At 32.4% G+C, this 13,350-nt stretch overlaps 1 protein-coding gene across 2 annotated transcripts in view; it reads right to left on the reverse strand.

Moving 5' to 3' along the window:
* The window catches only part of LOC111627934 (DNA polymerase subunit gamma-1-like), a 117,193-nt gene that overhangs the window by 47,475 nt on the left and 56,368 nt on the right, over nucleotides 1–13,350 (reverse strand). For both annotated transcript variants that reach the window (XR_002757085.1, XM_023371625.1), the window contains exons 14-16: nucleotides 11,819–11,976; nucleotides 4,287–4,340; nucleotides 3,097–3,214 (exon numbers count right to left, since the gene is read on the reverse strand). Coding sequence is in view for 1 of the 2 variants with exons in the window: in XM_023371625.1 (XP_023227393.1) it covers nucleotides 3,097–3,214; nucleotides 4,287–4,340; nucleotides 11,819–11,976 (330 nt within the window). In the remaining variant the exon portion in view is untranslated. The remainder of the gene's footprint in view (nucleotides 1–3,096; nucleotides 3,215–4,286; nucleotides 4,341–11,818; nucleotides 11,977–13,350) is intronic.

The following is a 13,350-nucleotide window of genomic DNA, read 5'->3' on the forward strand; positions in this document are numbered from 1 at the left end:
TGTTAATGTTTATGTGCCCATATCTTTGGTGCCACTTTAATTAATAGGTTTTTGTCAGTAGTTTGTAGTTTCTGCTGAAAACATTGTTTGGTCTTCCACTTCATTGACAACATATAGGTGATCACATTTCATAGCTGTACCATCTTTACATTTGATGATTGCATAATTCTCCTTAAATACAACATTGTATCCTTTGTCAGTGATGCTTGCTACCAATAAAAGGTTGTGGCACAATTCCAGTACATATAATACATTTTGTAGTTTTATGGAACTTATTGCTCGTTGATTTACTTTCAAATTGAGATTCACATCACCTATGCCAACTGCTTGCACATAATTCTCCATGGCAGTATATACTTTAAACTGTTCAATTTGATCTAGGGTTAATAATTTATATTTGTCGTTGCACTTAATCTTGTTGCACCACTATCTAAATACCACTTTTTCAATCCATTTGTGAATTCCATGTTACATGCAATTCTACTTTTATGTAGGCACCTCTAATAACTTTTATGTCTGTGTGTTTTGTTTTTAATTTACAGTTTCTACTGATATATTCATTTTTACTGCAGTTGTAGCACCTTCCGTCAAATCTCTGGCCTCTGAATCTTGTACTGTTTTCCCTCGAGTTCATTTGTGACTGCTTTACACAGTCAAACTTTCCCTTTGAAAGCAATGCGTCACTTCTCTCATTCTCAGTTAGCTTTGTAACATGCTCCCTCTGTCTTGCTTCCTCCTCTTTTAATTTCTTTTTGAGGTTTCTTTTCGAGTGACGGTATGTCATCATGTGACTCTATGGCTATACTAAAATTTTCATATTCATCCGGTAGTGATCCGAGGAGCATAAACAATAGTAATTCTTTTGGGATTTCTATTCCCGCTTCCTTCAGTTGATCAACTTTACTTGTGAACTCGTTTACATACTGTGTAATCATCATATTCTGCCCTTTTTCCATTCAGAGTAACAGTTTGTTGCCTTTCTAACGAGGCCTTGTGACTGGAATATTGTCTTAAGTCCATCCCATGCTTCTTTACACGTTTCGGCATTTTTCACATGGTTCAATTGCCAAGACTAAGGCTTAGATTTATCAGCGTCCAACGCCTTTACATCTTGCTTGATCCATTCCTCTGGGCTTCTTTCTGGTTTAATTTCAGTAATAAATCATCGAATACCTGATGCTGAGAAAAACCGTTTATTAAAGAAACATTAACATTTTCGACCTAATATAATAGGCCATCTTCAGATGCAACTATTCTTGAACGTATTTAACTTAATATTTAAATGTCAGAACGTTTGAATACTTTTATGTTTAAATCAAAATACTGGATAAAATAACAAATAAATAATAAAATAAAACAAGTATAGTAAATGAACTAATACAATAATGATGTAAATAATGTACTAAAATAAAAAATAACATATGTAAAATAAAAATAAAATAAATACACAAAAAAATGCCATTAGGTATAAGGGCAGGTGCGGTCTAAGAATTTTTGCATTTTAGTTTTTCTTTTATGTAGAACTTCCATGCGGAAGCTAGTCCCTCTGCATCCCTGGCGTTAATACAACCATCTCCTAATTTACTTTTATATATTTCAATATTTTTCTTCATGCATTGCCAATGATGGAGAACGCATAGTCCTGAAGATAGTTGCTTCATTCCATTAACCATAGAGTCCTCTGCTTGTGCCATACAGGATAATACTGTGTTGCAGTGCCCTTTGTTAATATCATATTTGTGCTCCTTAAGTCTGGTAGCCAAATTCCTCCTTGTGACTCCAATATAGTCCTTCTTAATTCCTAATTCCTGATTTTCAAACGAAATTTTAAATACGCCTACTTTTTCTTCTTTTTTAATCATGTCTTTATCATTTCTTAAAATACTGTATATATTAGGTGCTCTTTTGAAAATCCTTTTTTGGGGTTGTTTTCTGTCAGATATTTGTTTCATGATGTTCTTGATGTTTGATTATATTTTAAACTGATTTGCTTGGGTTCTTATTACATTACCTTCTTCATATCTTTTAATTAGCCCTTCTATCGTACTCTTTTTATATCCCACGTTTGAAGCTGTTTCTTTAATTCTATTAAGTTCTTTGATCCTGTCCAGCACATTAGAGCAATGTGAATATGCTCTTCTGATGAGTGCTTGAAAGGTGGACAGTTTGTATCCATAGGGGTCGTTTGAGTTAGCAGGAATGTATAGTGGGCTATGTGTTGATTTTATGTAGATACCTGTTGTTGTACCATCTCCTTTCAATTGGATGTCTATATCCAATTGAAAGGACCATCAATTTAATTTAATTTGAGTACCAAAATTTAATTTCAGTACCATCAATGTATTTCCACAGATCATTATACACGAAAACACTGTCTGTATTTTTCAAAGTTTGTAATTGTCCTCATTCAACTTATCAATATTTGAGAATCCACCAGGATCCGCCATACCATACTAGATAATAAATCCATTTACTTCTTATATTAGATATATTTTCCTTGTAAGCAATCTTAGGTCCATAACCTGTCAGAAAATGAAGCAAATAAACAAATCTAATGATGCACAGAGATATATGGTTAGATGTAACACAAAGAAAAGCTGAATGAGAGGAGACAATATGTCACACAGAGATGTAGCAGATTAAACAATATTGTGACCTATGACCAAAAGAATGTAAAGCGCACCAATGGTAGATAGTGCTGTCTAATACCAAATATGTCTTAGCACACAAAGATTACAATTTTACTTTCTTTCATATAAATAAATAGAGATTTAAAAGTATGTTCTAAACTGATTGTTAACTTATCAATCATGATAACAACTGGTTTTAATTTTTGGTCATGACTAATAACCCATACAACAAAATTAGCAATTTTTACACTTTATTCTAACTATTTACTAGAGTAACTATTTGAATATATATATTCCACTATCTGAAATATTTAACTCTGTAAAAATAAAAACTACTATATATGCTGATGTATAAGGTAACATCAAGATTTCCAGCTTAAAATTCTGGTTTAAACCTATATCCACCATTTATGTCACCTAGTATAAATTTACATTAAATAGGGCAAAACACAAAAAAACTACTTACATAGGCATTACTAGCAGTTAACCATGTGGGTTCTACAGCTCTACGTGTTACAGTTCCTGCTATTATAAGGCGAGGCAAAATTGCTCCATACATACTTTCTTCTTCATATTTTTCATTTCTGAATATAATTGATATACATTAATACTGTAAGTAAAGAATTCCTTTTGAAATATTACTTTTAATTTAATAATAATAAAAAAAATCTATCAGATAATTTTCTGAGATAAGGTAGATGAGTTTGTTTTAAACTGAAAGAGTTTGTCTGTTAGAATAGCTCAAAGAGAGGGTGTCAAATCAATAAAGATTTAGAACATCAGCTTTTCTGAATTTTGAAGAATGTTTCTGAAAAGTTTTGGAAATTTTTACCCTTCTGTTGAGTTATTTCTTCAATCATATATTACAATATCATCAAATTCGGAAATCATTACAAATCAATAGTATAAATCACTATTTCAATAATATAGATTTCTGCTAGTCTNTAGAAATAATAATTTATAAAGAAAGTAATTAAATAATAATAGAAAATAGAAACCCAAAACACATAAGTATTGAACAATTACACATTTAAAAACTCATTATAATGGCAAAATAGCAAGATATATAAATCTATATATATATAAATGAAGATGTTTGTTTGCTATGCACTCCTAGGGCATTTGACCAATTGCTACAAAAATTAGCAGTTATGTTAACATGCCTCTATCTTAGATAATATCATACATCCCACCCCAAAATATTTATTGGATTGATATTACAGTATCTGCATTTTTAAACAAAAAAATCCCTTATTTTTTATTTCTTTGTGAATAATCGAAATATTGAGAATGAACATTTGTTTATAGGTTTAAGTTTCAGTAAACTTTGATTCATAAACATGAAATTTATGCAAATACTTATAAATACCCAAAAGGACCACCCAAGGGTTCCACGCAATTAAATGTTATGGCTATGAGACATGGTAGATATTGTGATCATTTTTAACTCGTAATTTTAATATTCTGTAATCACCGTTTTAAAGCCAGTTTTGCTGTTACTTCTGAGATTGGACTGTGAAAAGAATATAAAGAATAAACTTGTAGAAAATTATATTTCTGATGTAAGTCTTTTAATGCTTCAATGAATTTGATATTTGATTAATTAAATATGGTTAAAAATTAAAAAAGAAATAAACATCTAATTTATACAATTACCTTGTTATTGCTCGAGGTAATTCATTTTTATTTAAACTAACAATCATTTGGGACCTAAACAATAAAAATTTATAATAAACTTATATTAAACTCATCTATGACATTATTTTAAAAATTACATTAAAAAAATATTTTTGTAAGATCATTCTTAATAATATATAGTCCAGTGTTTTCAACCTTTTTCTCATTGCAGATCAGTAAAGTTATAGATAATTTTACATGGATGAAGTAATTATATGTGACTATGAATTATGCTTATTTATTAAGCTTACATATGCTTATCTAGAGTTACTGTGTGTAACAAAGTATGCACAGTAACTCTAGATTACTATTTAAATGACATCTGTGATCAACTGCACCAGCTTCAGTGTTGTCAAATATATTTCTGCAGACTGATGAAATTTTTTCATGGACCAGTGGTTGAAAAACACTGGTATAGTTCATTTGAGTTAAGAATAAACTGAATAGAAATAACAACAGTAATATTCAATTCAGTATGCTAATTTCTAATAAATTTAATTATAGTGACCAATGACAAAATATAATATTGAAAAATAACAGATAATCCATAAATAAAAATTAAATAACTAAAAATTTACAATCAAATAAATTATTCATGGCAAAATATTTAATTATATTAATTACATAAAATGACAATTGTTGATAATAATTATAGTTTAGAGAATTAATATATATAATATTCTGAAAAGAATGCTACCATTTTAAATTACTGTAATTATGTTAATTATTACCTGAGAAGTACGTATTGTACACCTATTGATAAAGTAAATGTCTGAGTTTCATCTACTATTGGCATTCAAATGTCTTTTTGTCTGCTACCTCTAGGAAGCACCATAAATGAAAATGGAGACTCTGCAACAGAGGTGTTTGTGTTCTGCAGTTTGCAAAGTCAGAATCAGTCATCATTGTGAAATACGAGTTTTGCAGACAATTTCAAAGTGATCCACCATGTAAGACAAACATTCTTGTTTCACAATGACAATTGATTCCAAGTGATGCAATTACATGGATTTAGTGATACTTTTGAAAAAGCATATACTGTGGTTGTCTACATGCGCACCGTATCATGGGATAGTCTTTCAAAGTAATTGCTAGCAAAACCAAGGTTGCACCTTTAAAGTTGACTTCTCTCCTTTGATTGACTCTGTAGGGTAAACTTGCCTAATTCGTACCACTTCAGGAAAAACCATCATATTATCAAAATTAATAAACACAAATTATTTTTTATTTTAAGTAACTTTTATTTGGGAAATATTTTATCACTACCATAATCAAATTTAGCATAAATCTTATAAACTTCTGAGAAATAAACAATTTAAAAAAACACTAAAAAAGTACGATTTAGGAACATTCGTCTTAAATCGTACCGATATATTCTTAAATCGTACTTTGAGATCCTATCATTGGTTTGCAGTCTTAAGAATAAAAATTTTTATCAATAATGTATTAATATGTGTGTATATTAACTCTTAGCAAATTCGGCAGCTGGTCTTCGCCAATTTTTGGCAGTCATCACAGTTGTAATCCGTTGTCTTTTTATTGGTTCCTGCGCAAAGTTCATGTACCCATATCTCACATTGTGTGCATTTGATCATACTTTCTTTTACGTCTTCTTGGCATAATTTACAGTACCAACTGTTATTTTCATCTTCCTGTTTTTTTATTCTCTTTTTGTGATATTTTAGTAGTTTTCTTCGCACCAAGATTCTTTCATACGTTTTTCTTCTTGCAATTCCAAGAATACCACGTAGTGGAGATATTATTTCAAATGTCACTCAAACTGTCTCTGTATTAGAAATGTTTACTTTCATACCTAAAGAACATTCCTTCACTTTCTCTTCCAGACATTGATCTTGCTGTTTTTCCAAAGGGTGAGTTGTCGGTACTTCAGGAAGTTGTGGGTACTCAACTTCTTCAGTCTGTTCTTGCTCAGTAGTCTGATTGGATTGTGCCACACACGTTAAAGTATCTGTTTGTTCTTGCTGCCTTTCAGTTGCCAGATTCTGGGAGACTTCCGCGTTTCACTTAGATTAGCATCTTCGTCAAGAACGACATATTCCTCATCCCCGATCTTAAAGCGATTGCGAGGCCACAATCCGCAAGATTCGAAGTCATGCATGCCTGTGTCCATACAAACGGCTCGAGGATATGCTTTATTAAGGAACCAGGATGGTTTGCATCCATGATGCGCAAGCAGCACTAAAATTCAGTTTTAGTGATTTCAAAAATGACCTATCTAGTCTATTCATTGATGTATATTCAGTCCTTGTAACTATCGTCTAAATGTCAATTACGGTACATTATATACACTACAAACTTCGTTAAATTATAAGGTCTCATCATTATATTTTTTAATCGCTTCTTTCATATTTTCTTTACTCCAAGAATTATATTTTCTTTTTGACATGTTGTTCTAAAATTAAAGACAATTAAGTTTTAATTTGTTTTGAACTTTTGCGGTTATTTTTCAAATCAGAAACTTAGAGAAAAACAAATAAGTTTACGAATCGGTAATAGTTTATTGTGACATTCATCTAAAATGGTTTTCCTAAATCGTACAAGTACGTTTTAAGAACATGCCTCGAGTACGAAATAGGCGCAAGAGTTGAACAAACTTTACATTAGTTAACTTTAGTAAACTTTACATTATGTCGCCAAAAAATTTGACAACAGATACGCATGTTTTGTGGGGAGTGTGACACCACTGTAGTGATGGGAGCCCTGGGGGTGAAAGGTTACGGTTACGTCCCTCGCTTTACCCGTGATCTGTCAGGACGACACGAGAAAGCCTTTTCCGTATGGGGGTCGTGGTTTGCTGGACGCAAAGACTCACACAGAGACCGTATTTACCAATTCAACGCGTTTATTTGGATTAGAAAACATGCTTACAATGAGTTACACTTGTCGGATCTTCGATAGGCGTCCGTCCAAGACAGTTCGTCGAATAGTCCGTTGTTGTTCTTGTTGTCCGTAGGTTCGAGGTTCGTCACACACACCAAAATCCCGGGAGGAGAAAGTTCGTCTCCTCAACCGCCGTGGAGGTCTCGGGAAGTTTCACTGTTCCCGGGAGCTTGAATCCCTAGTCCTCTTCTTCGGAAAAATCTCGGAGTTAATCCGTCCTCGGGGACTGTCGAAGTTCTTCACAGCTTCTCAAACTCCCAACCTCCCCGTGTCCTTGGGACCTCGGGCTTTTATAATCTTTCCCCACCCAAAATCCCGAAGTTTTGGTTGGTCCGAATGTTGGTCCCTCTGCGCTTCTATTGGTCCCGGGTCTGTTGCCAGGGACGCGATTCGGGCCGAGGGGTCGCCGAGTTGACCCCCGTCCGGGCCGTTCTCCTCCGGAGTCGGGTCAAGCCCTCTCCCGGATGACGGTCTCGTAAATTGTCACCTAATGTCTATTTTTCGGTCCCGGAGAGGAGGAAGCTGTCTCAGCCGCCGCCCCCTCCACAGGAGTGTCAGCAGGACCTGCTTTGAACTCGATGTAAGATGACCGTCCAAAGTTTCCCCGACGGTCGATCCCTCGATCGTTCTCACGATTGACGACCGTGAATCTGTCAATTAGGCTTGGAATGCAACAATTAAATCGTCTCGCACCCCGTTCCTTGGTCACACCGGTCCTATTTACGTAATAAGTCACCGATATATTGACTTTAGCTCGACAACCGGTTTCCGTCCGAGGGAGGAGGTGTGGTCCCGGCCTCACATTTCATCACTTCAGCTGAAATCACAAAAATACGCACTAATACATCACAGATAGTTAAAAAAACTTACACACGATCCTATTTGAAGAAATTTCTTACGAAATGTGCAAAAATATTACAGAAAAAGTTGAAAAAAACTTTCCTTACAATTTCATGATGAGCTCAGGATATTTTTCTTCTAATTATTAATTAGAGATTCAGACTATGTACAAAAAATTATTTAATTTTTGAGTCTATCAATTCATCCTTTTTCACACACCACAGAAGTAGCCTTTTACATCGGTTTGAAGAAATCACTTCATAAAAAACGTATAACAATAGGTAAAAATTTACAATTAAAAACGATCAGACGTCAGCCTTTCATTTTAGGTATCTGACGCCTTTACATTAAAATTAAGTAAATCTTCTCACCAACTGCCAAGTTTTATACCTTCAGTATCAGGTTCAAGCCCTCTAGTGGTGGATACGAGCTATCTTTGATTTGCATGTAGTTACAATTTCATGATGAGCTCAGGNAATGTAAAGGCGTCAGATACCTAAAATGAAAGGCTGACGTCTGATCGTTTTTAATTGTAAATTTTTACCTATTGTTATACGTTTTTATGAAGTGATTTCTTCAAACCGATGTAAAAGGCTACTTCTGTGGTGTGTGAAAAAGGATGAATTGATAGACTCAAAAATTAAATAATTTTTTGTACATAGTCTGAATCTCTAATTAATAATAAAAACTTTCCTTTTCAATATTTTTGTCGGGAGCAGAGTAACAGCGTGTTGTCTGTCAGATGGTAATATGACCGATTGTTATTTACTTTTTTTGCTACTAGAGACACTAATAGCTATTACCGGAGTCGAGATATAAGCGAAGTATGAATTAGGCACAAGTACGAATTAGGCAAGTTTACCCTAGTGCTGTTTCATTAGCTAAACTCAACAACTTCATTTGTCTAGTTTTGCAATATCACTTTCCAAGATTTGGTGCTGGACCAATTCAACCATCATCCTTTGCTGGTTATTGTCGCATCTCAATTGCTGGAAACCCTTTGTTGTACATAGGAACTGTCATGAAAATACACAACCTAATACTGGAAGCCAATTGGAAACATATTGAAGATAAAAGAATCTTGCAGATTGTGCTTCTAGAGATTTGTCCCTGAAGCAGTTGAATGATTTTTCCTTGTAGTGAAATGGACCCCTTTTTCTCTCAATACAAGAATGTATTTCTAACAACCTTCACATCATAAATAAATGGATGAAGTTCTTGTAGAGCAGTGTTTTTCAACCTGTGGGTTGCGACCCCCAGGGGGTCGCAAAGCCATACACAGGGGATCGTGGGTAAAAGAAAAAGACAAGTGTTTGTACGTCCTACACTACAATAAAAAACTACAATTTCAGTGAGAAGGCTGTGCCTGTTTATTTTACACTACAATTGGTTTTTTGATCGATATTTAAATCTCAACAGAAAGAAAATTAAATACATAGTTTTTAAAATCACTGACAGTTTTAATATGGCCGTGGGGGGTCACCAGAATTTTTTAACTTGTAAAGGGATCGCATATTCAAGAAGGTTGAAAAACACTGTTGTAGAGAAAAGGAGAAAACCTCCAATCAATAATTCAGCTTCTGTAATGACATAAACAAGTAACATTCTTTATCTCTTTTCTATTCTCTCCAAGCTGAAGCAAGAGACAGTATTTTGTTTTTGATTCATTTCTAATAATAAGTACCAGCAAAGGAAAGAAAATTTGAATTTCTGATATCAACTTGAACATGCTCCTAAATTTTGAATTAAATGTGTCCAAAACTTTCAGTTTAAAATAGCTTCATTGAAAAACTCTCCTTCTCTTTCCAATAAAAGTAACCTTCTCAAATTATGGGTTCACCATTTATTGACAAAGAATTCAGGGTGGGCAGTTGCCTTCAGCATGAAAAAATGCATAAGGAACAGAAACATCCTATCCATCCTGCTAAAACATGACTGTCTCACTGAAGTGCTGATTTCTTGGTTCAACATTACACATTTACATGCTATTCTTCAATTACTTTAAGCATGCATTCAAGTATTGGATACTTAATGCTAGAGATACCATTTGACAATTATCTAGAAAATGTCTAACTTGTGTTAAGATTAAAGTTCAGACTTCAAAACATTTAGGAGCTTTACTAGTGGGGAGGGTGACTCTTTCCTGTCTATTTCTGAAATGTGATGTAGACTTTGCTGGTCCGTTCATTATTTGAATGTCAAAGGATAGTAGAGCCAAGACTTGTGAAGCATACCCAACCCTTTCTGTGTGTTCAGCAACCAGAACAATCAACTATGAGCTAGTTGATGATGTTTCTATAGACATATTTTTTGCAACCTTGTAGAGATTCATAACATGAAGCGGTAAATCTGCACACATCCATAATGATTGTGACTTCAATTTTATGGGTGCTTAGAAAAACCTCAAATTTGCAATCTTGTCTAATTCCCACAGCAATAATGAGAAGCTTATTCAATATTTATCAGATGAGGGAATATCCTGGCATTTTAATCCTCCAGCTGTGCCACACATCAGCGGTATTTGGGAGGCAGACATAAAATTTCATCTTAAACACATATTCCCAAGCATAGATCTAACTTATGAAGAACTATACACCATTAGAGTTAAAATTCTCATCTACTAATTCCCACAAATCTCATCTACTATTTCCCACATCCAATGACCCAAATCATCTCTCAGTGCTAACTCCTGGTCACTTTCTCATCAGAAATCCATTGACTGTCATTCTAGAAACAAACTTCACCTCATCAAAGTTAAATTGCCTTTCACAGTGACAACTCATCCAATGTCTTGTGCAAACTTCTGGAAGTAATGGAGTTTGAAATATGTGAGCCATTGCAACAACAACCAAAATGATTTTTCCAACAAGATAATCTTGGATTAATAAGATTGGAGAGTTAGTATTGATCAAAAAAGAACACTTACCATCACTAAAATGGCATTTAGAATGCATTGTAGAAATTTTTCCAAGTCACAATAACTGTGGTAAGAAGATCATCAATAAAATCAGCTGATAGATTATTCAGACAATCAATTACAAAGCTTTGTAAAATTCCTCTAGACAATGACTGAACTTGCATTCTTAATTTACACCTGATTAACCATTCATTTAATGTTTGAGTTTATATTGTCTATCTTTCGTGTTGAAATTTTATATTTCAATGAGGATGTCATCTTGGGTTTATAGCAATGCAGCTGAGAGGCAGTGCTGATATATAAAAACATGAGTTCAAATTTTGATGTCATGATAATTTCTTTTTGTCAGTGGACAGTAGTAATGTACTGAATTGATGGCTTATCTTGAGATCTTATCAAAGTGATTTTCTTCTGTGTGCTATTAATGTAAATATTGTTTGTGTCTATCAATAAATAGTTAAAGTGAAGCTTCAGTTCAAGTGGCCAAGAGTCATCATATGTATGCATAATTTGTTGTTGAGATGAAATGCCAGTGTGCAGTAGGAAACTAAAAATAAAAAGTAAAGTTCAAAATTTCTAAAAATTTTGGTTTTACATTTGAAATGTTTTATACCAGGAAGTATTATCATATAAAACTTTCAACAAAAATAGATTTCCTTTAAATCTAAACTTAAGTTCATACTCTACTAATGCTTATTCAGATTGTTGAAAAACACATTTAACAAACTCATAGTGATGTGTTAGTTTGATAATAATCACATTTTCTATCAGAAAGTTTTCAGCTAACAGAAAAAATTTACTTTATATTAAACATAAAAATTTTAACTATCAAAAATGTTTTAAAAATACTTACTCTATTCTTTTATGAGAATTTTTCCAATAAGATATCATCTTACTAAATTTTAATGCTTTTTCAGCATATCCACTATCATAAACTTGAAGGGTACCATCAGATATCTTAATTAGAAAATCTTTTGACAATGGATTACCAACTCGTTTATGAGGACCATCCTTTAAATTAATGGCAATTGATAAAAATTAAATATAAAGAATTCTTAAATAATGAAAAATCAATTATTTTAAAATAACTTTTATAAATTCTTTAGTTTAATAAACTTGATAAAATTAAAAACAAAAAAAAACCCAAAGAATTTGTGTAAACTCGACATATTAGTGTGACTTTTTTTAATTATTAAATCCAGCAATATTTTGAGAGATTAAAACTAGTTCTGAGCTATAGTGTCCCCATAACTAAGGTTTATTTTTTAAGTAATTGTCTGTGTAATGTATTTTATCACTAAATTTTTTGCAAAATTTATTAGATAAGTACATATTCAGGAAATACAAAATGTTACTCACAAAAAACCTTTAACCAGTGTGTAATAAAATTTAACAGTCACTACAAATGATTTCAAACGTAAAAGTTTCTAGGTAGAAACTTTTACATTTGAACACATGATTCCGTTCTTTTTTCATCTTTAAAAATTGTTCCAAACGATTCTTTACGTGAAGAAGGGCCCAGGAAAGGTTTGAAAGTGTTTGTATTGACTGTTAAATTTTATTACTCACTGGTTACAGAAATTTTGTGAGTAACGTTTTCTATTTTACACCCTGGTGTGCGGTTGTTCTATATTATTAATATTCAGGAATTTTTAAATATTGACTTTTTAAGTGACAGGGAAAATCAACAACAGTCTTCAACCTTTGCATATCACAAGCAATTCATCCCTTTCATATACAGTCTACTAAACATGTTTTCTGATATTTATAACTTGAATCTTGATTTATGAATCTTGTTATAATTTAACTTTAGCTATCATCATATAATTATCTTCTTTTCGATTCCTTAATATCTTCAGATAACGCATAAAATCTTTTTTCCATATTTTACAAGTCTGATAAGTTTGAGACAGACTTAAATGAAGGAATTTGATAAAATAATCCATAGTTATATTTCTGACAACATATATGAGAATACTAGGAATATACTAATTTAAAAAATCAGAAACTATAACAAAATTCTACCTGTTCTATAAATATGGCTATTTGCAACAAAAACTCACAGGTACATTTGAATTGAGAATGCTGTCATGTTTCATATCAACAAAATAGAAGTTTAACATTTATGTCAGTACTGATTTATGTTAATATACCAATACTCACATAAACTTCTGTTTTTGTGTTCTGCTTTTCACTTCCTAAAATAAAATTTTTATTTTTAAAATGAAGTTTTAATCTCCAATCATTTTTGATTTATAATTGGTATATTATCTAAAGTTAAGTAGTATACCAATACCTTTCTGTAACTTAAATTATTGCTGTTTCAGCAGCTAAGAGTCATATGTTGACTTTAATTTTCTATAACTTAAATTACCCTTAAATTAG

Source organism: Centruroides sculpturatus, unplaced genomic scaffold (genome assembly GCF_000671375.1).
Source record: "Centruroides sculpturatus isolate CEXI.00-Female unplaced genomic scaffold, Cexi_2.0 scaffold230, whole genome shotgun sequence".
Classification (NCBI taxonomy): Eukaryota; Metazoa; Arthropoda; class Arachnida; order Scorpiones; family Buthidae; genus Centruroides; species Centruroides sculpturatus.